The sequence below is a fragment of the Myxocyprinus asiaticus genome, chromosome 11 (assembly GCF_019703515.2).
Source record: "Myxocyprinus asiaticus isolate MX2 ecotype Aquarium Trade chromosome 11, UBuf_Myxa_2, whole genome shotgun sequence".
NCBI classification, from domain to species: domain Eukaryota; kingdom Metazoa; phylum Chordata; class Actinopteri; order Cypriniformes; family Catostomidae; genus Myxocyprinus; species Myxocyprinus asiaticus.
This window is the reverse complement of record NC_059354.1, coordinates 51,207,731-51,232,490: the sequence shown is the minus strand read 5'-3', so window position 1 is coordinate 51,232,490 and position 24,760 is coordinate 51,207,731. Positions and strand designations below refer to the sequence as shown.

The 24,760-nt window shown below is 38.1% G+C and overlaps 4 protein-coding genes across 6 annotated transcripts in view; 3 read left to right on the top strand and 1 right to left on the bottom strand.

Moving 5' to 3' along the window:
• The window catches only part of LOC127448282 (uncharacterized), a 384,406-nt gene that overhangs the window by 222,516 nt on the left and 137,130 nt on the right, over positions 1–24,760 (bottom strand). The window lies entirely within an intron of this gene.
• On the top strand, positions 313–3,526 carry LOC127448261 (ankyrin repeat domain-containing protein SOWAHC-like). Its single transcript, XM_051710665.1, has one exon. The coding sequence runs from the start codon at positions 482–484 to the stop codon at positions 2,033–2,035; it is 1,554 nt and encodes a 517-aa protein (XP_051566625.1). The 5' UTR covers positions 313–481; the 3' UTR covers positions 2,036–3,526.
• Positions 9,313–22,885, top strand: LOC127448251 (A-kinase anchor protein 17A-like). Of its 2 annotated transcripts, none has more exons than XM_051710645.1 (6): positions 9,313–9,540; positions 10,533–10,894; positions 12,955–13,383; positions 17,454–17,602; positions 17,783–18,023; positions 19,990–22,885. In XM_051710645.1, the coding sequence occupies exons 2-6, from the start codon at positions 10,568–10,570 to the stop codon at positions 20,680–20,682; spliced, it is 1,839 nt and encodes a 612-aa protein (XP_051566605.1). In that variant the 5' UTR covers positions 9,313–9,540; positions 10,533–10,567; the 3' UTR covers positions 20,683–22,885. The 2 variants fall into 2 exon arrangements, with proteins under 2 accessions (XP_051566605.1, XP_051566606.1); XM_051710646.1 differs by having other exon boundaries at positions 9,313–9,551.
• Positions 23,952–24,760, top strand: part of LOC127448275 (acetylserotonin O-methyltransferase-like) — a 30,251-nt gene continuing 29,442 nt past the window's right edge. The window contains exon 1 of the mRNA XM_051710686.1: positions 23,952–24,045. Within this exon, the coding sequence (XP_051566646.1) occupies positions 23,974–24,045 (72 nt within the window). The 5' untranslated portion in view covers positions 23,952–23,973. The remainder of the gene's footprint in view (positions 24,046–24,760) is intronic.

Here is a 24,760-nt window from a genome sequence, read left to right as displayed (position 1 = left end):
CAATAAAAGCTACAAGTCAAAGGCATTTTCACTCAATTAAACCTCTAATATTCATGGGAGCCATAACGCCCCTTTGTTCTAGCGCAATGGTATGTTCCAAGCTCGCTCTCGTCCCTCTCAGCGAACGCGATGCAACAGGACGCCATCTTGGCTCAACACGGAGCGGCCTTTCAATGTTAATGGCCAGCGTGCTTGAGCCAAAATGTACGTCTGTGTACTCCAGTTTCACTTTAGTGATTCCGTTCTACCAACAAGAGTTGCTAGGATGCAAGCATCATTATAAAGCTCTACCGACCCCTATCTGACACATTGCGCACTCATTTAATTTCGTCCGCAACACACTGTTAATAAGACAGGACAGAATGTGTTTACCTGCGCTCAGCCGTACGAGTTATACATGTCATCGACTTAAGATGAGACAGACGGGATCCAATGCGAATTAATGTATTTATGCATTTATTGTTATTAAACATATTATATAATGGCGACGGAGTGCACGCAAGAATCCGTTCTGGACTTTCTCATAGAAAATGGGGGGCGTGTGAAAAACAAGGACTTGATAGAGCATTTTAAAGTCTTCCTGAGCGGTGGAAATACCGAGAGAACGCTCTTAAAAGAGAGATTTAAGCGTTTTGTTGATAATATCGCCTATGTGAAACAAGAGAATGGACAGAAAGTGGTGTGCTTGAAGAAGAAATACAGATACCCAGAGATGCGGACGCGAGAAGATGATGGAGATGAAGGCATTTACAGAGGAATGCATGCCTTACAATTCGAAGAAAATGGCAATGTTAATGAGGAAATCAATGGAAAGCACAATAATCAGAAGTCTAAGGTAATGGATGTCAAATTGGATGCTGTAAGTGATGACAAAACCATTGCATCTGAATGCATTTCAGACATTGCATTGATTGAGAAGAGCGATTCTTCAAGTTCTCACCGCAGTCTTTCAGATGTCTCAAATATAACGGGCGAAATGGCACAAGAGAATGGAAATGACATCAAGTCTATTGTTCTGGAGCTCTCTAATAGCCAGTCAACTGGAAAACTGGAATCTAGGGCAGAGGAACTGGAACCCATCAAAGCTACCCAGGTTGTGATTCGACGAAGAACATCGAGAGGATCTCAGCGCAGTTTGTTTACCTCCTCTGAGGAAGAACCTCATGATGGACCGTGTGATGGCACAGATGGCAGCACCCCAAAAGGCAGCCGCAAGAACTTCCTGGAGCTCATGATGAGCAGGTCTCCACAGGTGAGGCACTCACTGGTCCACCGCATATCCTCCAGAAACAGTGACTTCATGATGTCCTCGATGGATGAGGACTGTGGCTTGGTAACATTAGACCCTTTGGAGCACGAATGGATGATGTGTACAGCAGATGGTGAATGGGACAGTCTCCAACGGCTGCTCATGTGTGAACCCACTCTTATCTCCAAGAAGGACTTTGTCACTGGTTTCACATGTCTGCACTGGGCGGCCAAGCAAGGCCAACATGAGCTTTTTGCCATGCTGGTGAGCTTCGCCAGACAGCACAACGTTGCTATCAACATAAACGCCCGCTCCAGCGCCGGCTATACCCCGCTGCACCTGGCGGCCATGCACAACCACATTGAAGTCATGAAGCTTCTGGTGGGAGCGTATGATGCTGATGTGGACATCAGGGATTATAGTGGGAAGAAAGCATCTCAGTACCTCCAAGCCAACGTCACGGGGGACATCAAAGACATCATTGGGGCTTGTGGGAGCTCGGATACGGAGAATGCACCTGAAGCTGGGCGATGGAGGCTTCCTAAAGTCCTGCCATCCAATCTAAACCCTCTGCGCTTATTAAACCACCCTGAGGAGGTCGCAGGTGACGGTCAGGTCAAGCCCAGGGCACTGTATCGGAAGTCGTCCATCGGCCGCATCAGACTGCAGAGGAACAGGTTCAAGACGCAGATTGTCCACAGCACTTCATTCAGAGAGAATGAGGAAGGAGACGATTCACTCAAGAGCCCCGTCAAATCAAGACCCATGTCAAACCTCTTCGGATGAAACTTCTGAAGTCTTGAGTTTATCTGAGAAATATTCTGAAATACAGTGACAGTTTGGCATTTAAAGGAATTTTCAAAGTTAAGCGCAATCGACAGCATTTGTGACATAATATTAATTAGAACAAAAATCAATATTATTATATATAAAAATCATCCCTCCTTTTCTTTAATAAAAGCACAAATGTGTGTTCCAGTGAGACACTTACAATGGAAGTCAATGGGGTCAATCTGTAAACATTAAAATACTCACTGTTTCAAAAGAATAGACACAAGACATAAACATCCTAAAATCACTTATTTTACAACTTTATTGCCATGATGACATAACACTGTAAACCTTAAAAACGATCGTAAAAGCAACAATTTAAACAACTTAACAGTTAAAATAATACATAGAAGAATAAATGTACAGTAAGTGTCTTTATGAAATTATAAGCTTCACATTTCTGTCTTTAAACTCTCCAAAAATGGACCCCATTGACTTCCATTGTAAGTGTCTCACTGGAACACAGATTTCTGCTTTTATTAAAGAAAAGGAGAGATGGGGGGTCTGGGTATCTCAGCGAGAATTGACGCTGACTATCACACCTGGAGTCGTGAGTTTGAATCCAGGGTGTGCTGAGTGACTCCAGCCAGGTCTCCTAAGCAACCAAATTGGCCCGGTTGCTAGGGAGGGTAGAGTCACATGGGGTAACCTCCTCGTGGTCGTGATTAGTGGTTCTCACTCTCTATGGGGCGTGTGGTAAGTTGTGTGCGGATCGTGGAGAGTAGCATGAGCCTCCACATGCTGTGAGTCTCCGCGGTGTCATGCACAACGAGTCACGTGATAAGATGCGCGGATTGACGCTCTCAGAAGTGAAGACAACTGAGACTTGTCCTCCACCACCCGGATTGAGGTGAGTAACCGCGCCACCATGAGAACCTACTAAGTAGTGGGAATTGGGCATTCCAAAATTGGGAGAAAAGGTGAGACGAATCGAATTAAATGTTTGTGGTAATCGATATTAAGCCACAAATGCTGTCGACTGAGTTTAACTTATATTGAACCCAGAACATTCCTTTAAGGGTTAGTTCACTTTTTATTATCAATGACATGACACTATTTGTTTTTCAGAATCTATTAAGTTTTTCGAAAATATATTAAAAGTGCAATTCACACAAAACCACTACAGTAACTGAGTATGCCACCAATGGAAACCTGTTTCCACTACAAAAAATAAATACAAATAATAATAATAATAATAAAAATTGTGCTTTGGTAAGCCCTAATTTTTATAGTATCATAATTATTATATTTAAAGTCATAATTTTGAGATAAAAAAGTCACAATTATACACACACACAAAATAAAAAGCCTATTCAAATTTAAATTTAACTAAATTAAATAAATAAAAATTCACATTTTATTTAATTAAAAATTACGTAATTAAATTTGATGGAATTTTGTAATTAAAATAGAAATTTGTAAATATTAAAATTATTTTTTGTGTTTGAGACTACATCATAATTGAGAAAAAAAGTCAAAGTTATTAGTAAGTCATAATCATGAGATTAAAAGTCAAATTTATTAGATTAATATCTCATAATTATGATTTAAAATGTTGTAATTATGGCTTTTAATCTCATCATTTTTACTTATCTTATAATTTTGACTTTATATCATAATAAAGACTTATATTGAATTTGAATCTCATGAGTATGAGTTTTTAACTCAAAATTGACTTTAAATATAATAATTTACTTTGAATCACATAATTATGATGTTCTATCTTACAATGTTAACTTTTTACATAATTAAGACTTTGAATCTAATTATGACTTTACAGTAAGTCTTACAATTATGACTTTTTGTCTCATAATGATTGAGTATCTCATAATTATGACTTTTGTTCAATGTGGTGGAAAAAGGCTTCCATACACCTCTTCTATGATGAACATGTTTTTGTTTTGAAATGAATGATTAAGTAGCGAACACTCTCTTCCATTAAGATGTATTTTAATACCTTTAATACTTGATGGTTACACCACATGACATTTGTTATTGTCATTAAATCATTTTCTTTTTTCAGAAAATGCTGTAAATGATTTTCAAACATTTATGACACAAAGATTGCATTTCTATAAACTTGACACGTGTTTTAATCGTGTTAAAACTGGAATTTTAAAAAGATTTCTCATTTTTATCACCTCAGACCACCATATTTGTCAGTGATCCATATACTGTTATTTTTTTGCCGAAAACAAAATTATAATTTTTTAAAGAATCTTATAATAAAATAATGAGAGAACTTTAGCTCAACTATTTAAGATCAAAAGACCCCCGAATCATTCACATGACACTAAGCTGTTTACTACTGTGTTTGCAAGTCTAGAAAGCCTATACCACATCTCCATTAATCACAAAGACCCTGTTATTTAAACAGTACTCTTATATACGCTGTATATAGGGACGTAGATTGTTTTTGAATGAACATTTCACACTCTCCATTTGTTTCCAGCCCAATATGCACTTTTTGTTTTGATGCTTCTCAGTTGCATGTTATTCTCCTGTTTTAGGCTGCAAACTTTCATGATTGTCTTTCAGATGTAGAAATGTATTTTGACTGTTGTTTTCCTATAAATGTGAACATGACCTCAGTGTGTTTATATACTATAGAGATGATTTAAAGCTGCTGTTTAAAATAGTTTAAGATAAAGTTTAATTCCATGATCAGAGCACTTTTAGTTCATCACAATGTATCAAAGTGAATATACATTTCTTAAGCTTTTATGTTTTTAGAGGTCTTGTATAACACTAATCCCAGTTACAGAATGTATTTTTAATTCTATTAAGTGCCTTTAATGAAATTAGACCATTGTAATAATAATAATAATAATAATAATAATTTCACTAAAATACTGTAGGTATGTGTAATGGAAGAAAAAACTCTTTTTAAAATACCCAGAAAATGTGCAGTTGTTTTTCGTTTGCATTAATAAAGTTTTGGTTTGTTTTCATAAGACCAAATTTAATTTGACATTTTCTGAAGAATGTATATACAGTACAGTATATATAGTATATATTAATATCTATCTATCTATCTATCTATATATATATATATATATACTGTATATCTATCTAACTCTATATACAGCTGAAGTCAGAAGTTTACATACACTTAGGTTGAAGTCATTAAAACTCATTTTTTAACCACTCCACAGATTAATATTAGCAAACTATAGTTTTAGCAAGTCGTTTAGGACATCTACTTTGTGCATGACACGAGTAATTTTTCCAACAATTATTTATAGACAGATTGTTTCACTTTTAATTGACTATATCACAATTCCAGTGGGTCAGAAGTTTACATACACTAAGTTAACTGTGCCTTTAAGCAGCTTGGAAAATTCCAGAAAATGATGTCAACCTTTAGACAATTAGACAATTATCTTCTGATAGGAGGTGTACTGAATTGGAGGTGTACCTGTGGATGTATTTTAAGGCCTACCTTCAAACTCAGTGGCTCTTTGCTTGACATCATGGGAAAATCAAAAGAAATAAGCCAAGACCCCAGAAAAACATTGTGACCCTCCACAAGTCTGGTTCATTCTTGGGAGCAATTTCCAAACATCTGAAGGTACCACGTTCATCTGTACAAACAATAGTATGCAAGTATAAACACCATGGGACCACACAGCCATCATACCGCTCAGGAAGGAGACGCATTCTGTCTCCTAGAGATGAACGTAGTTTGGTGCGAAAAGTGCAAATCAATCCCAGAACAACAGCAAAAGACCTTGTGAAAAGGGTGAAGCTTGCAAGCCGAAGAACACCATCCCAACCGTGAAGCATGGGGGTGGCAGCATCATGTTGTGGGGGTGATTTGCTGCAGGAGGGACTGGTGCACTTCACAAAATAGATGGCATCATGAGGAAGGAAAATGATGTGGATATATTGAAGCAACATTTCAAGACCTCAGCCAGGAAGTTAAAGCTCGGTCGCAAATGGGTCTTCCAAATGGACAATGACCCCAAGCATACCTCCAAAGTTGTGGGAAAATGGCTTAAGGACAACAAAGTCAAGGTATTGGAGTGGCCATCACAAAGCTCTGACCTCAATCTGATAGAACATTTGTGGGCAGAACTGAAGAAGCGTGTGTGAGCAAGGAGGCCTACAAACCTGACTCAGTTACACCAGTTCTGTCTGGAGGAATGGGACAAAATTCCAGCAACTGAGAAGCTTGTGGAAGGATACCCAAAACATTTGACCCAAGTTAAACAATTTAAAGGCAATGCAACCAAATACTAACAAAGTGTATGTAAACTTCTGACCCACTGGGAATGTGATGAAAGAAATAAAAGCTGAAATAAATCATTTCTCTCTACTATTATTCTGACATTTCACATTCTTAAAATAAAGTAGTGATCCTAACTGACCTAACACAGGGAATGTTTTCTACCATTAAATGTCAGGAATTGTGAAAAACTGAGTTTAAATGTATTTGGCTAAGGTGTACGTAAACTTCTGACTTCTGTACTATATATAATTTCTTTTAGTTGGGTCAGACTTATTTCATCCTGTCAATCTGACCTTTTTCTTTAGGAGAACGCTGCAGTTTGGTGTCATAAATGGAATTAAAAATTGGGTCAGTTTTCATTCTCTTGAACTTCAGTATAACAGATACACCAGTAATTCAGTATAAACAGGTACGACAGCTTTTTCTGGCTTGAAGGCAGAAACATTAGGTAATATCAACTGCTGGTAGGAGCGGTCCTAACACATCTATTGTGCTTTCTCACTAATGAAATTAGTATTTTAACTCTTCATGTATCACATACAGTATATTGGACAACAATAGCATCCATTTTTCCTTTCCTTTATAAAAAATAAACTGGGTGCTTGGGACCAAGGGGTCTGATTGTCATATTCTGTGAATATATTCATATAATACATCAAATGAAAGCACTATTGGAGATCTTTTCAGTGCACTACAAATGGTTAGCCAAAAGCTGTAAATGGTTGTAAACTGTAATGGATATTTTTCGTGCCAAAAACATTATGTTTATATTTAGCAGACGCTTTTATCCAAAGCAACCTAGAGTTAAGTGCCTTGCTCAAGGACACAATGTTGGTGTCTGTGGGAATTGAACCAACAATCTTTTGCTTATCAGTTCAGTGCTTTAGTCCACTACACCACCACATAATATTGAGTCAAATGTTAACTTAAAAGTCAGAAGGTAAATTTGTTACTTTTCTCACTACTAGTGTGTCATTGTATTGCTGTGTTCATTTATTATTTGTCACTTTATTGCATGATAAAAACCACAGTGTTTCAGTTTGCTATGCGTCCCATTAATGCCACAAATGTCACCTAATACAAAGGTGAAAGTCATTAGCATGCTGTGGTCATGTGACATGTCATGTGCACCTTTGCATTACACTAGTCACATTATACTGCTTTACTTGATCCCAAACTGAGAATGATACAGCAGGACCCTAGATATTACAAGATCTGGTCAATACAGAGCATGGCCACCGTGTTAGACAAGTTATTCTGCATGTATGTATCACAGCTGTAACCACCGTAGACACTGAGCATTAATAATGGACCAGTCGTCCTAAAGTTTTTTTTTTAATACATTTTTTGGTTTCAAATTACAACAAGAATTAATAACATAATAGTCACAACAAAAAAAAGTATAATTACTGCAGTATTAGACAAAAGCTAAAAGCTAAAGCAAAACAATGGCACAGCTCTGTGTCCATGGCTTAATATCTGTGCTTCACCTTTGACCTCCTTTTGAGAGATTTACTTATAAAACACAGAAGATTAACATTTTCTTTCCTGAGATCTCCCGTACTAGAATATGTGAAGTATGCAGAGTTCAGCACATTTTAAGGGTTTGTTCTGATTCAACACCAGACCTACTAAACAGGTTTAATCCATGTCTTCAGAAGCAATATGATAGGTGTGGGTGAGAAGTCCTTTTTTACTATAAATCTCCACTTTCACTTTCTTCTGCTTTAGTTTTTGGCGATTCGCATTCTTTGTGCATATCGCCACCTACTGGGCAGGAAAATAATTTATAGTAAAAAGGACTTAAATATTTGCTGTGTCCATATTCGCCTACTTATACTAAACCCGTTAAGTGTGCACTCTTTTTGAGATGGAAAAGTGTCTACACTTTAGTGTGAAGCAAAAAGGGGTGCAAGTTTTGGGACATACGTACGATCACGCCATAAAATCGCATCTTGCATTGCTACATGTATCCTCACCGTACACTGACCTGTCAATCATCCTGTTACAGTTATCATGACCTGTTCGTTCCTCATTATTCTCTGCAACAATTCATTTATGAGACCATACAATGCAGTACCACTGCTCCCTATACACATATTACACAGTAACTCCCTAGGGAGGTACCAGAAACTCCACTGACTGGCACGTTATACTTTATTCAAGGACCCACTAGCAGTCGCGCAACACAGACAGTCGCCTCACAGCTCGCACCACATCAGATTATAACCTCGCGCACCAATGTAGTGCAAACTTACCTAATGATTAATGTTGTTTTATGTTGTAAAAAACATGATGAAGTGAAGATGTGCTGTAATTTTTCAGGTATGACAACTGTAGTTCTGAAGCGGACTGTCAAACTCCTCTTCTGTCAAGCAAGGGGTAGTGGGCAATATTAGCCGAAATAGCATTCACGGATCGACACTTTGAAAATTTACCGGAAATAGTAGACCACCCGGGCAACTTTGGGACACTCATTTCCACATACTTTGATTTGGGACACTAATTCTTCTCTCGTACACTGTTTAGGGCGGACAGAGTCCGGATTTGGATGCTAGGAACGATCTGTTTCTCACCCACACCTATCATATCACTTCAGAAGACATAGATTAATCCACTGGAGTCTTATGGATTACTTTTATGCTGCATTTATGTGCTTATTGGAGCTCCAAAGTTCTGGTCACCATTCACTCACACTGTATGGACCTACAGAGCTGAGATATTCTTCTAAAAATCTTCATTTGTGTTCTGCAGAAGACAGAAAGTCATTCAAATCTTTGATGGCATGAGGGTGAATAAATGATGTGAGAATTTTCATTTTTGGGTGAACTGTCCCGTTAAATGTGCAAAACACTTCATAGCAGGTTTTTTTTAGTGTTTAGTGCACTTCACATTTTGTGGACACAAATGTTACTCCTTTCATAAAACGATTTAAGTAATGTATGTGAGCAGCACGCATGCGCGGCAGAGAGTTTTCCTTTGACTTCCGGTTTGTGTGACGTATGCGGAAGTTGTGAGCATCATGTGCGTTTGTTTGGCCAGTGCAGTAGATTACGATTATTAATCAGTTCGCGTTATTTATACTCATTTTAAAACATCTGTTTCATATGCAGAAAGTTTAGTAGTAGTTACGTGTCCAAAAATGTTGCTCTTTAATCCTAGTAAGGAGCTAGTTAGAATAGTTTAGCTGAAATAACCCGTGGTGGAGGATCTATGATGATTTATACCGGTAAACAATCTGTAAATATTAATTAATAACTCTCTCCTCAAAATATATCTGCTCCTGATTGCTGAAATAAATGTGTAATAGATGTGTTTGTGATCTTATGCATGTACTTAGATCACTGCATGATGTGTTGTTGCCTAACATTGAACTAACATTGAACTAACATTTACATTATTAAATGTTCTAGTAGTTTGTTCATTAAGTGCAGAATTGATGTTACTGGAAACTATTACCAGTGTTGGGTGTAATGCATTACTAAGTAATTACTGTAATTAAATTTTTCATTAAAAAAAGTAAAGGATTACTCTTAACTTTTCACTAATTTAATTAGTTACTTCTGATGTAATTGCATTGGATACTGTATAGACTATAGACATTTTTTTTTATAAAACAATAGTGAATTTAAAATCGAAATTATTAATGTCTTGTGTTAAAATTTATGTTTTCTAATTTAACGCCGCCCCCTTAAATTCTTTGGCCAGTTCATGAATAATTAATTTGATTTTATATGATTTAATTGAAAGAATTAAAAGAACAGTTTCATGTCTGTCCTTGTGTTTTTCATCTGGTCGAGGTTGATAAGGGTTTTAGAAAGTAATTAGTACAGTAATCTAATTACAATGTAGAAGATGTAATTAGTAGTTAGTAATTAATTACTTTTTTAGAGTAACTTACCCAACACTGATTACTACAGTTATTGTTGCTAAACTCATCATAAACTATTATAGGATTCCAGTTCAAACAGTGTCTGAAGCTTTGTCATTTGAATGTTTTTTAATGGTTTTGTTGATTCTATTTACCCAATATCTGCAATATTTTCACTAAAGTATGGAAATACTGAAATATCAGCTGATTCATCGGTCTGTCACTAGTTTTTTCCCTTTTACCAGCAGGACCGTGTCCGTGTCAAACCTCTCCTACCAGCTGTTCTAAACAATCTGCTCCCCAATTACTAACACAACTAATCTGTCTGTCTGCTTTGTGTTTCCTTGAAGTGTTCGTCTGAAGCGTGTTTGTGCTGGACTCCGTCATGGCATCCATAGTCAATGACACGGCTGAAGCTCTGGATCTGTGTCCGGAGTATCACCTCTACCTGAAGCCCATCGCCAAAATGACCATCAGCGTGGCCCTTCCTCAGCTGAAGCTGCCCGGTAAATCCATCTCTAACTGGGAGGTGATGGAGCGGCTGAAGTCCATGGTGCAGCCGGAGCAGTTCTCCTCGCTCCGCATCTCCAAGAGCACCATGGACTTCATCCGCTTCGAGGGCGAGGTGGAGAACAGGAGTGTGGTCAAACGCATCCTGAGCAAACTGGAGGGGAAGAGCATCAAACTGAGCGGATTCACCGACATCCTGAAGGTGAGCTGCTTCTCATGATGATGTGGGATTTTACTGTCCTCAGTGAAAAAGGACATTCATTTTTTTTCTCATTTAGGGTCATCATTGGGTTTTTGGGTCCAAAATCACAGATTGTATCCATAAAAATTTAATTATCTTTTCAGATTGTGTTTTAATAGTCAAATTTATAAATTGTCCTGTGGTGTCACTGTCCTCATTGTGAAAATCAGACATGATGCTGTTTTTCAAAATCTATTAGTTTGGGGGTCTGGGGAGCTCAGCGAGTATTGACGCTGGCTACCAACCCTGGAGTCGCGAGTTCGAATCCAGGGCGTGCTGAGTGACTCCAGCCAGGTCTCCTAAGCAACCAAATTGGCCCGGTTGCTAGGGAGGGTACAGTCACATGGGGTAACCTCCTCGTGGTCGCTATAATGTGGTTCTCGTTCTCAGTGGGGCGCGGGGAATAGCGTGAAGCCTCCACACGCGCTACGTCTCCGCAGTAACGCGCTCAACAAGCCACGTGATAAAATGCGCGGATTGACGGTCTCAGACGCGAAGGCAACTGAGATTCGTCCTCCGCCACCCGGATTGAGGCGAGTCGCTACACCACCACGAGGACCAAGAGCGCATTGGGAATCGGGCATTCCAAATTGGGGAGAAAAGATATTGGAACGTTTCTCTATAAATGAACATTAATGTTTTCTGCGCACACCTTGATAGTGTGTTAAACAAGTGCAACATGACAACAAACACTGTTGATCTCCTTGTTTCATCCCAACCTACAATTACGTCAGCGATCGCCCGGAGAGCACGAAGGAACATTCGGCTGATATCTCACCATTACCTTAGAAACGGTATGTTAAGGACTGCGTTTACGCAGCGTGTTATGATTTGACTTCAAATAAAAATAAAAGTCCAAAGGTCCGAAATATCCCACGATCCACAACGTGACGTTTTAATGAACTCAAATATGTAAACAAGGTAAATAAGTATCTTAAGATAGAAGTTAATTAAACAATTCCCAAATTCAAACTAAACATAGCCTTAATGTATTAAAATACACTGAACTAAGAATATTTTAAGAGGAAAATGGCAATGCTTGCATTTCTTAAGTGTAATAATTGTAATTATATTTAAACAATAGGCTACATGCGCACATTATTTGGAGTCCTTCACGTGCGTTTTGCGATATTAACGTTAATCGATTAATTAATCGTTCAGTTCCACGACGATCGATTATGAAAATGTCTGAAAATTGACATCCCTATTAAGTTGTGTACACTCATATTCAAGGTGTAAAGAAGGTAACTTTATACCTTTTAGTTGATGGTTACACCACATGACATTTGTAAAGTCATGAAATGGATTGAAATTTGTAAAAATTGCTATAAATATTTTTATTTATTTATTGTTGCAGAAAATAAGTTATTAAAAAAAATTATGAAATCAACTTGGACACAGAGATTGCATTACATATTTTAACATATTACCCTAAAAATGTTTTTTAAGATATTAAGACACTATTTTTTTACTTATTGAATCTTGTGGAGTGACTCACTGACTCTAAGATCCTTCAGGGAGTAAATTAGATGTTTTTAAGCTTGTTAAAAAGTCTTATTGTTAAGAATATATATACAAATAATGTTATGTTTATATGGAGCTAAGTCCATGTTGATTTATTCAGTCCTGTGGTGTGATGCCTCCGAATCATAGAGAGATTTAAAACTTTAATAAACTAGTAGAACTTTAACTTATTTAATTGTGCTGATGTAGCAAATGAGAGTCTTAGTGTTGGAAACAATGTGTCAAAATATGTAGAAATGTCCTGCAGTGTGACATGATAAACTCCATCTAAACTGCTGTAAATGTATAAATGTTACACATGTCATTTTCATGAGCTTAAATGAAAGAAATTACATGGAGTATGTGTATTTGTCTCACTGTATGACCATTTAAAATGAACTAGTCAAGGCAGAAAGTTGAGTGATGAGTGGCCAGTTACATTTAACTGATACATTAGAACCTATAATCTTGATACTGAAAATGAAAAAGTTAATGTTACTGTCCATTTGTCTACTCAGGTGCGGACAGCCGAGAATAAAGTAGACTTCCCGACACGCCACGACTGGGACTCGTTCTTCAGAGATGCCAGAGACATGAACGAGACGGTTCCTGGAGAGCGTCCAGACACAGTTCATCTGGAGGGGCTTCCCTGCAAGTGGTTCGCGCAGAAGGACGGTTCTCCTGACAGACCGTCAGAGGCCGTCCTGAAGACTGTTTTTGAGCAGTTCGGCAAGATCCGGAATGTGGACATTCCCATGCTGGATCCTTACCGCGAGGAGATGACGGGGAAGAACTTCAACACATTCTCGTTCGGAGGACACTTGAACTTTGAAGGTTACGTGCAGTATCAGGATCACACAGGCTTCGTCAAAGCCGTGGACTCACTGAGAGGAATGAAGCTGATGTTTAAAGGGGATGATGGGAAAGCCGTGGCCTGCAATATCAAGGTGCGTTTTTTATTTCCTGTGGGTTTTTAGGATAGCATTTTTTGATATATGAGTAAAAACAAAGGCAGTGATTAACATTAATTGAAGAAACGTTTTTGTAACAAGGTTAAAATGGGGAAAGGAGGCGGGGGGAACTGGCTGAACTGTCAAAATAATATTTCATTTAAACAAAAAGACACAAAACGTAAACACACACACGGCAACTGCGTGTGGCTCTCTCTTTCCCGAACTGCCACATTCGTTGCCCTTATCCCTCTCCTCGGCTGATTAGCCGCCCTCCTCGTCACACTCCTCCCTCCTTTGCCTCAGGCATGATGTACATCCCCCCCACCGCCCCCGGGGAGGGGGGAAAAAAGAGGAGAGGGAAAGGGCAAAGCGGAGCAACAGAGATGGAGAGATACGCTGTTGCCCGGCCCTCAGCCACTCCCCAACCTCTGGCGGACGACAGCCACTCCTCCCCGGGCAGACCGGAGCAAGTCCTGCGACCTCTGGCGGATGGAACGCCCCTCCACGTTTTGGCGGCCGGTAGGGAACTCCTTTGCCCCTTGCAGTGGCTCCACCGCTCCAGGCGGCCGGCAGCAACTCCTCCGTCCTCCGGCGGATGGCCGCGGCTACTCCTTTGGGTTTGCTGGCAGTTGCGAGGACTCCACGACAGCGCATCCCTCCATGTGTAGTCACGTCCCAGCTCTGCCCTCCTCCTCGTCACAGTTTATGCGCACTGGCTGAAATGTACAAATCTGTATCAATACCCAGCCCTATATGTTTATCAGATTGCCTTTATTACATTCAAATATAGTTGTTCCTGTTGTGAAGTTCCTGAAATTGTTAATGCTGTACAGAAGAAAAATACATTTGTTTAGTCTGCTGTTTATGAAAGTTCTTTGTCAAAATCCTCTTGTATCATGCAGGGTTTTTCCTGCATTGAAAATCTTTCGGTGGCCACCGAAGAGAAAATTCGGGCCGCTGAAGAACATTTTATGACCTAAAGCGCAAAAACCAAGATGAAAAAGCACTAAATATGCTTCTCATGTTGTACGCGGATGTGCATGTGGGGTGATTGAAAAATGGGATCACTTGTGTGTCACATGATACACCGAGAACTTCTCACGCAAGTGATGTGCTCTTCTCTATCCTACTATTGTATATACTAGAGCATGTGCACACATGTCAACCAGGCATCTGTCCGTATGTGAGCTGCCCTTCTGGCCCCGCCTGCCGGCAGGCTTTTCCCCTCTTCTCTAGGGCTGGGGAGGGGGATGAGTGGAGGGAAAAACAAAAAAAGAGGAGAGGGAAAGGGCAAGGCGGAGCGATAGTGAGAGAGAGAAAAAAAAGTTGCCTGTCGGTTCCCAGACATGCCGTCACCTGGTCCTCAATCACTCCTCCACCCTCTGGCGGATGACAGCCGCTCCTCCACGGGCGGACCGGAACGAGTCCTCCGACCCCTGGTGGATGGAACGCCCCCTGCGTTCTGGCAGCCGGTACGGGGCCCCTCTGCCCCTGGCAGCGAGCCTCTCCTCCCCTCGCGGATGGCAACCGTTCCTCCGCGTCCAGGCAGCCGGCAGCGGCAACTTTGTCCCCTGGTGGACAGCCGCGGCTGCACCTTTGGGTGGACGGCAGTGGCGATGACTCCATGACAGCACATCCCACCTCCTTCCCGGGCTTCTGCACCAATGTAAGAATGTTAAGGATGGGAAAGGAGGAGGCGGGAACCGGCAAATAGGAACTTAAACAAAAAGACACAAAACACAAACACACACAGCAGCTGCGTGTGGCTCTCTCTCCCAAACTGCCGCATCCCACTGCACTTATCCCTCTCCTCGGCTGATTAGCCCGATTGGGGGCCGAGCGTGTGTAGTTACGGCCCGGCCTCCCCCTCCTCCTCCTCATCACACTAGCCCAATACTGTAGAAATGAGGTATTACGTTAGTTTAATTTTCACCTTGAAGTGCAAAAGATTCAGTTGAGTTCAGAAGTTTCTAGATGCTCAGATGATCAAAAATAAATAATATTCATTACAAACATGAAATTCAACAATTTATCTGAAATATTCATTGCAACTTATGAAAACCAAATACAAAACTGCATCGCGATGAACGTGTTCGTCAGCCACCGTCGAAGACCATTTTTGACCCAGGAGAAACCCTGTAAATGTAAAACTGACATTTAACAAAGCTCGACTCAAACACGCCACTGGTGCAGATTTCATTAATTAATCCTGCAGTTCTTCAGGCAGAAAAAAATAAGCTGTAGTACAAGCGGATTGTGTGTGCAGCTCTGTTAATGAGATGAAGTCTATTCACTATAGTCCTTCAGTAACACCGTCACTTTAAGAGCTTTTAGTGAAATGAAGTCGAGCCTGTATTATGATTTCAACAGACCAAAGACACCAGACAGCGACATGTGAGGCCACAGAGATTCAAGTAGTCGTTCTTTATTATGACAGTCAGATACTCCACTGTACCGTTTCATGAGTTGGCAAAATATAAAGTTTTTGCTTTTTTAAAACTGTGTTTTTACTACTGTGGGTGAATCTCACGAAACCTTCCTGGGTCATGTTTCGTCCCAGAATCAAAAGAAAGAAAGAAATAGACGAAACCTGTCAAGAAAATACCCTGCTCATATATAACCCCAAATCTAAAAAAAAAAAAAAAAGAGAGAGAGAGAGAGAAATATGACATTTATATTTAGCATAATGAAAATTATGCCTACATTTAGGACTGTTAAGATTTTTTATTTTGAGATTATTTTCAGGACACTTAAGCAAATTTTAACCACCGATTCTCATTAACATAATGCAGTCTTTTTTTACTGTACAATTAAAATCCGCGAGACATTAAGTACAAGAGTGTACTGCTATGATGTATAAATACTTCACAATTTAAATAATATATAAAAAATTTAAAAAACATTGCAGTAATGAGAATTTGGGGGTAAAATGTGCATAAGTGTCAAAAAAAATATTGTCGTGGGGATCCTGGGTAGCTCAGTGGTAAAGATGCTGGCTACCACCCTGGGAGTCACGAGTTAGAATCCAGGGCATGCTGAGTGCCTGAGTTTCCTAAGCAACCAAATTGGCCCGGTTGCTAGGGAGGGTAGAGTCACATGGGGTAACCTCCTCGTGGTCGCTATAATGTGGTTCTCGCTCTCAGTGGGGCGCGTGGTGAGTTGTGCGTGGATGCCGCGGAGAATAGCGTGAAGCCTCCACGCGCTACATCTCCGTGGTAACGCGCTCAACAAGCCACGTGATAAGATGCGCGGATTGACAGTCTCAGACGCGGAGGCGGATTCATCCTCTGTCACTCGGATTGAGGTGAATCACTACGCCACCACGAGGCTCATTGGGAATTGGGCTTTCCAAATTGGGAGAAAATGGAAAAAAATAAATAATAAATATTGTCACAATGTAAAAAAATCTTAATGGCTCTTAAAATAGACCTCGTTTTTTTTATGTGCAAAATATAATTTCTTATTGGCTTCTTTTGATTTTTCTTTTGATGTTTAATTTTAAATAATTAAAAAATGAAAAAATATAAAGATAAAGAAAACAGTTTATATGTGACTATTTATAATGATATTTTATTCATTTTTATACATTATGGTAGTGTTTGTTGTACTGCTGGTTTAAATGATCGCAGTCGTTTTTTTTAATTTACTGTATGTTTAATAATTAATGTATTAATTAGGCTATTTTTTTTTAAGCAAAATATTTCTTTTTTTTTTCCTATTGATTTTGGGGTGAAATATAACATTGATGTTTTTGTGAGGCTCACCCATGTATTTATTTATTTTTTTTTACTTCAGAATGTTTTTAGACTGGTTAAAATTAGAGGTAGACCGATATATCGGTTTTACAGATTAATTGGTGCCGATAGATGCTATTTGGAATTATCGGTTATCTGCGAATAATCTATGCCGATAGTTGCCGATAGGTTTTTTTTTTTTTTTTTTTTATCAAATCAAAATTTGAAAATTAACTTTCGGTCGACCTCTAGTAAAAATTTGCATTCACAGTTCAGATGGTTTATTTGAAGATATCAGAGTATAATGTGAATATTATGTGTTGTTCTCAGGTAACGTTTGACACGACTAAACACCTGAGTGAATCTTCACTAAAGAAACGACAGCAGGAGCGACTGAAGCTTCAGGAGCTCGAGAGACAGAGAGAAGAGCACAAACGACGAGAGAAGGAGGAAGAGGAAAGACACAAAGAGGAAGAGAGGTATTCACTTCAGTCACAGGCCCATTTAATGCATAGTATGCATAGTAATAGACAGCAATATTTACTTGCATATATTATCACTGAAACTCAATCGCCCAGCTTCACTTTGCACACACGTTGTTTGGAAGTTCTGATAATGCACCAAATGGTTACAAAGCTCGTTGTGTGCTGATGTTTCAGAAAACAGCATCAGCAGGAGGAAGAGGAGAAAGAGAGGAGACGAGAGGGGAAACTGCGTAAACGCGAGCAGAAGTTGAAGGAGAGAGAGGAGAAGAAGAACCAGAAGAAGATGAAGAAACAGCAGGAGGAAGAGCAGAAGAAGCTTCACCTGAAGATCGCCATGGAGGAGAGGAAACTTCTGCTGGCCCAGAGGAACCTGGAGTCCATCAGACTCATCGCCGAGTTGCTGAGCAGAGCAAAGGTCACATGACATCTCCTCACTGCGTCACATGAGCACTGTTTGAAGAGATCAGATTGAGAGATTTAGGTGAAAATATTCCTTGTAGGACGGGCAAAAGTGCCAAAAGTTGGCACTAAAATAAAAAAAGATGTAACGATACCAGTGTTTTTGCAGTACTGGTAGTACCAAGTACCGACTTAATTCAGTCCCCGCACGCTGTCTATCTGACACACTACTGCTTTCAAATGCTCACATGCAAATCTTATATATTTGGGAAAAAATTAATGCACAGTTAATCTAATTAAAATTGTGATATGTTCTTGTGTGACTATTAAACCTCAAAAGTATGTTATTTAATTAAATATATATACTGTCTGCATGTGCTGTGCACTTTACAGTGAATGTGTGAAGTCGGTCATACCTGTATGCTGAAAACACCACATTATGAGCATCACGCGTGTTGTAGATGGCAGAACAGAGCACGCATTCACTGTGAAGCGCACAGCACCCGCAGACTTTACGTATATTTGTATGATTAAATCACAGCATTTTGTGCTTTAATAATCACACAGGGCCATGTAGACAACTGCGTATCTGGAGGTTTGAAGCTAATGTCAAAAACGCACACAAACTGAAAAGCCTTCGCGTCAAAATAAAAGTCCGACTGAAATATATTACTTCTGTATAAAAAAAATAAAATAAAAAAAAATAATACAAACTTTAATAATAGCAACAATAGTAGTTATTTATTATTATGAATAATAATAATAATAATAATTATTATTAATACATAATAATACTAATAAAAATATATTATTATAATAATAATTTTTAAGCAATATCTCATAAGCAAGAGTACTGTTGCACTGAATTGATTGAAGTTTTCATTTGTACTGTGATGTTATGTTGTGCAGCACTTTAGTCTTATATTTTGTCAAATAATGTTTTAGATTATGCTGTGAGGATCTTTACTGAGCTCCACTTCATTTGATTAAAAAATGCATTGCTTTGTTGAAAATTGTTTTATTTTCATTTGATTAAAGTTTTATAAACTCATTTGATTAGACACCATTTTAATGATGAAATTGAATTAAAGTTCAAAAACATGGAATAAAATAAACGTTTCATAGGGCTCTACTAGGAATGTTTACTTTATTGAAAAACATGCACGAAGCATGCAATAGGCTAAAAGAGTGTTTTAAAAGCATAAAAAATATCGATATGTTAAAGTATTGATATTTTTCCTTGTGATATTGTAACGATATTTGCACGTAAAATATCAATATTATTATTTACATATTGACGCTGACTACCACACCTGGAGTCACGAGTTCGAATCCAGGACATGCTGAGTGACTCCAGTCAGGTCTCCTAAGCAACCAAATTGGCCCGGTTGCTAGGGAGGGTAGAGTCACATGGGGTAACCTCCTCGTGGTCGCTATAATGTGGTTCTCGCTCTCAATGGTGCGTGTGTTGAGTTGTGCGTGGATGCTGCGTAGAATAGTGTGAAGCCTCTACACTCGCTATGTTTCCGCGGTAACGCGCTCAACAAGCCACGTTGATAAGATGTGCGGATTGACGGTCTCAGACGTGGAAGCAACTGAGATTCGTCCTCCGCCACCCGGATTGAGGCGAGTCACTAAGCCACCACGAGGACTTAAACTGCATTGGGAATTGGGCATTCCAAATTGGGGAGAAAAAATATATATATTATTATTATTATTATTATTTACATTTTTCCACATTAATATTGTGGTGATGGGAAAACATTTTCTCATTGCCAAATCGATCTAGGAATTCAACAACAGTCCCTTAGAAGGTGCAGTTATCAATCGTGAAATTTTACTGGTATCGGTACCAACTACTGAAATTTTAGTATTGTGGAAACCTTAGTAGTAGTGTTGTGTAGTTCTTATCCTTTTACTTAAACAATTGGTGTGTGGTAGGTCTTTCAAATTGGATTACAGGAACATGTTTGTCTCCTCAGACTCTGAAACAGCAGAAGATGGAACGACAGAAGGTGGAGCTGGTGCGGCTGCAGCAGCTGGAGGAGCGCAGACGTCTGCAGGAGGAGGAGCTGCGGCGCGTTGAGGGCGAGAAGGCGCGCACGCTCGAACTGCAGCGGAAAGAGCGTGAGCTGCGTGACAGACTGCTGGTAAACCTGCTGAAGAAAAGCACAAATGCAGACGCACTAGATCCGAAGACACATGAGGACGCCAGTATTGACGTGGATCTGCAGGTCTGTGAGGTACGAACGCACGTGAACGGAGTGATGCTCAAAGTGGACGCGATAAAGACGGGTAACCATGACGACAAGCCAAAGAAACAGGAGAAAGAGGTCAAAGGTGACGACCAGGACAGGTCGCAGAGGGACAAGCGCAGTACAGAACGCAGCAAGCATGAGCGGTGCCACAACAGCAGAAGGCGGAGCCATGAGCACAGAAGTCGCAGGAGGAGTCGCAGCCGCAGCAGAAGTCGTCAAAGGCGCAGCAGTAGTTGCAGGAGGAGTAGCAGCCGAACACGACACGCTCGCGGGAGGCGTAACAGAGAGAGTCCTGAGCGCCGCAGGAAGTACAGTCACAGCCAGAGCAGCAGCAGCAAAAGCAGCAGTCACAGTAGGAGTCGCTCGTCCAGTCGAGGACATCGACGTCACTCTCACCAGCGCTCCAGACGGCACTGAGAGAGCGTGTTGAATTATAGTGATGAAGGAAAAGCTGCATGCTTGACTGAATCTCTCGAAAACATGTCCAGGCCGCATCTCACTCCAAAATCAAAGAAAATCAAGTATCTTTTGCTTAAAGAACATTTTTAGGTCCTATTTTTAGGACCATAAAAATAGTTTTTTGCATTGTGGCATTATTTTCATGACAATAAAACACAATTGAAGCAAGTTTGCCCCTAAATTCTCATTAACGATGCGTTCTGTTTTTTTATTAATTTGCATTATTCTCAAAGATGATTCTCATTACTTATGTACAGTAACGTGTACTGTTTTTATAAAAATAATTTTACATGAAATTAATGAAATGTGCTTTTTTTTTTTTTTTTTTTTTTTATTATTATTATTATTATTTAAATTAGCGTTTCCTATCCAAATATTTTCATATCAAATTCTCATTACTGCAGTGCATCCAGGTATTTTACTTTGATTTTTCATAGTAATAATTTGACATTAAAATAATTGAATACAATGTTTTTTTTTTTCTGAAGACTTTTTAAGTTCAAAATTAAAAGCTGTATCAAAATGCTTTATGATTAAAATAATATTTCATTATTTTTATATTACTGAGAATTTTTTGGTCATGAGAATTTGAAACTTAACTTTTTACTATTACATGAATTTTACTTTAAAATTATTACCGTGAATGCATTAAAATAATGCTGTATTTCAGAAATTAATCATCATTGAGAAAAAAATTATTAATAATAATGCACCACTGTATTGGGGGGGATAATTTGACGTTTTTTTTAATAGATTTTTCATAATTCTCGATGATTCATATTACTTATATTCAGTAATTTTTTGCAGTTTTTATAGTTATAATTTTACAATAAATTAAATATGTTCTTTTATTTAAATTAACATTTCCAAACCAAATACTTTCATACCAAATTTTCATCACTGTATTGTGTCGTGGCGTTTTACTTTTGAATTTTTTATTTTTAAATATTTTCATTATTCTCAATGGTGATTCTCATTACTGATTTACAGTATTTTTTCCAGTTTTTATGTATTTTTACTGTAAAATTAATGTTACACAATTTTTTTTAAATAAGTGATTTTTTTTCATTTAAATCAGAATACATTTAAAAGCACTACAACAAATACTATCGTGATGTGTAAACACTTTAAAATATAAATTATATATATTTTTTTAAATTACATAACAGAATTTACATTTTGGTAATGAGAATTTGAGGGGAATGTTAATTTTTATTGTGTATTATTACTATAAAAGCAGTGCAAAAATACTGTATTTCAGTAAAGAGAACCATAATTGAGAATAATGAAATACATTTTTTTAAAGTAAAACACCCATGACAGAAATGAGAATTTGAAGGGAACATGTGCTTTATCGTCATGACAATAATGTCACAATGCAAACAAACAAACAAATCATTCTTTTGATTTTGGGGTGAAAGCGCTGAATAAATTCTTGAGTGAGATTAGAATTAGCCGCTACAGTATCACCGCTGATGTTTGTATTTTATTCGACTGTATTTGTCCAATTAGGATTTAAATAATAAGAGCGTTCAGACGGTTGAAGATCTCCACGTGTGTTTTCTCTCACTGTTCACATACACTTCATTATAGCGAGCCCCAGTTTGCTTTGATAAGAACAAGTGCTTTTCTTTCTGTTGTTTGCCTTATGAGGACTCATTTAACCACTGATTCTCGTTAATATCAAATAATGTGGCATAAACAGCGTTATAAAACTAAAAGACTAAAGCTTTTTATTGTTTGTTGTTGTAGTCTTTGCTAAAGCTTTTCTTTAAGATTGTTATACACTTGATAAGTTGTTTCATCATTATTATTCTTTGTAGACTACAATCCTCTGTTTATTACTTGAATTTTAATTTGACAATCATTTAGAAAATGCTATGAGGATTGTTCAATTTATTTCCATTATTTCAAAGTTGGCACCGTTTATTGTAACGCTCTCAAAGTTATTCAGAAGTGTGACGGTTTGTCGTTTTCTTCTGCACAAGCACCAAACTTGATTTCATTTTAAACTACATTGTTTGAGTCGTTGTATTCACAGTTTAATGGTGGAACAGCAACTAAAGGAAACATGAATAAACAGTGATATGGAACGCAATCGGTATCTTCATTTTACATTAAAAAAATTCTGGCTTAAACTGAAGACTGTGACGTATAGTGGTTACTTTTCTTTAGAATTAGTGGATAAAATAACTTTTGTTTGTTTCCTTTATTTTGCTAAAATTAATGTATTGATTGTATAATCTTTGCTTTACAGTATTTGCAGGATACACACTTGGTAATCATAATGAATGATAAATGTGTGTCCAGTGACACTAAGTACTTCACATTTGGAGTACATACTTTTCAAGTTAATAATATTAAAAAAAGTTATTTGTTTATTGCTTTTATAAAGCGGCAGCAACAGCAATACAGTTAAAGGCACCAATGTTCAATAAAGAGTTGAAGGAATATTCCGGGTTCAGTTAAGCTCAAATGACAGAAAAAATTAATTTCGACTCGTCCCTCATTTTCTTTAAAAAAGCAAAAAGCGATGTTCCAGTGAGGCACTTACAATGGAAGTCAATGGGGCCAATTTTTGGAGGGTTTAAAGACAGAAATGTGAAGCTTATAATTTTATAAAAGCATTTGTATTAATTCTTCTGTTAAAACTGGTGTATTATTTGAGCTGTACAGTTGTTTAAATCGTAACTTTGTAGTCATTTTAGGGTTTTAGGATTTACACCATTACATCGTCATGGCAACGAGGTTATAAAATTATCTATATCTTTCCACAGATGTGGTTAGTAAGTGATTTTATGACAGTAAAATCATGTTAACACACATATTGTTTATGTCTTGTGTCTATACTTTTTAAACAGTGAGTATTTTAATGTTTACAGATTATTGACCCCATTGACTTCCATTGTAAGTGTCTCACTGGAACACACATTTGTGCTTTTATTAAAGAAAAGGAGGGACGAGTCAAAATTAATTTTTGTGGTAATCAGTATTATGCCACAAATGCTGTCGATTGCATTAACATTAACACTTTGAAAAACCTTTCAGATTTTGATCATCATTTTTATAATAATTAACCCACATACAGAGGTCTGGTTCTTATTTCATTGTAAAACTGAATGATCCAAACACTTCTGTTTGGTCGCTCCATCTGGGCTTGTAATCCGTCTAATCTGATTATGTGGACAGCTACTTTCTAAAAGCTCAGTGTTTCATACTTAGTAAGAGGTGAGCAGCAGACTGGGAAATATGGCTACTGCAAAAGAAGAGTTGTACCCAAGAAAGATTCTGGATTACATGGAGGGATTCTTGGTGTCAAAGGTAAAGATACATATGCATATGATGGTGTTTGGGGTTTCTTAATTCTTCACTATGGTCAGCTGTGATTGTAAGATGTAGGACTTTGAGTTTTAAAGACAGTTAACCCTTTTCAATATCAGGATCATGAAAAATGCTGTTTTAAGTAGTTTGGAGTGAGTTAAGCATGTCACACATTCTCCTAACAATATGAGTTCTGTTCAGTTATGTTGTGGGAACTAATTCCTAAAATTCTTAGGTTTTTATTTTTATATGTTACAGGAAGGCTTTGTGACAACCGAATAACATATACAGAACATTATCTAATGATAAACTTACATAATCCTAACTATAACATATTATAACATACTGTATTTCATTCATTCATTTATTCTTTTATAAAATTCCACTGATTACAACAAATCTCATATGTTAAACCACATTGCATATGAAAAAGCATTTAATTTCCAGCTGAACATGAGTCAAAACAGCACTGGCATATCAGTAAGCTTCACTGATGAACCGCTCTGACTGATGTATAAGTGTTTTTGATTCACTGAAAAGAGCCAGCTCTTAAGAGTCATTCATTCAGGAACCGCACTACACTGGTCACAGTGTATGCTATTGATTCACTATGAAGAACCGGCTCATAAGAGTCATTTGAGTCATTTGTTCGGGAATCAGGCAACACTCTTGTGTGTGTGGAGTCACGTGATGCTATATGAAGGGTGGTTGATTA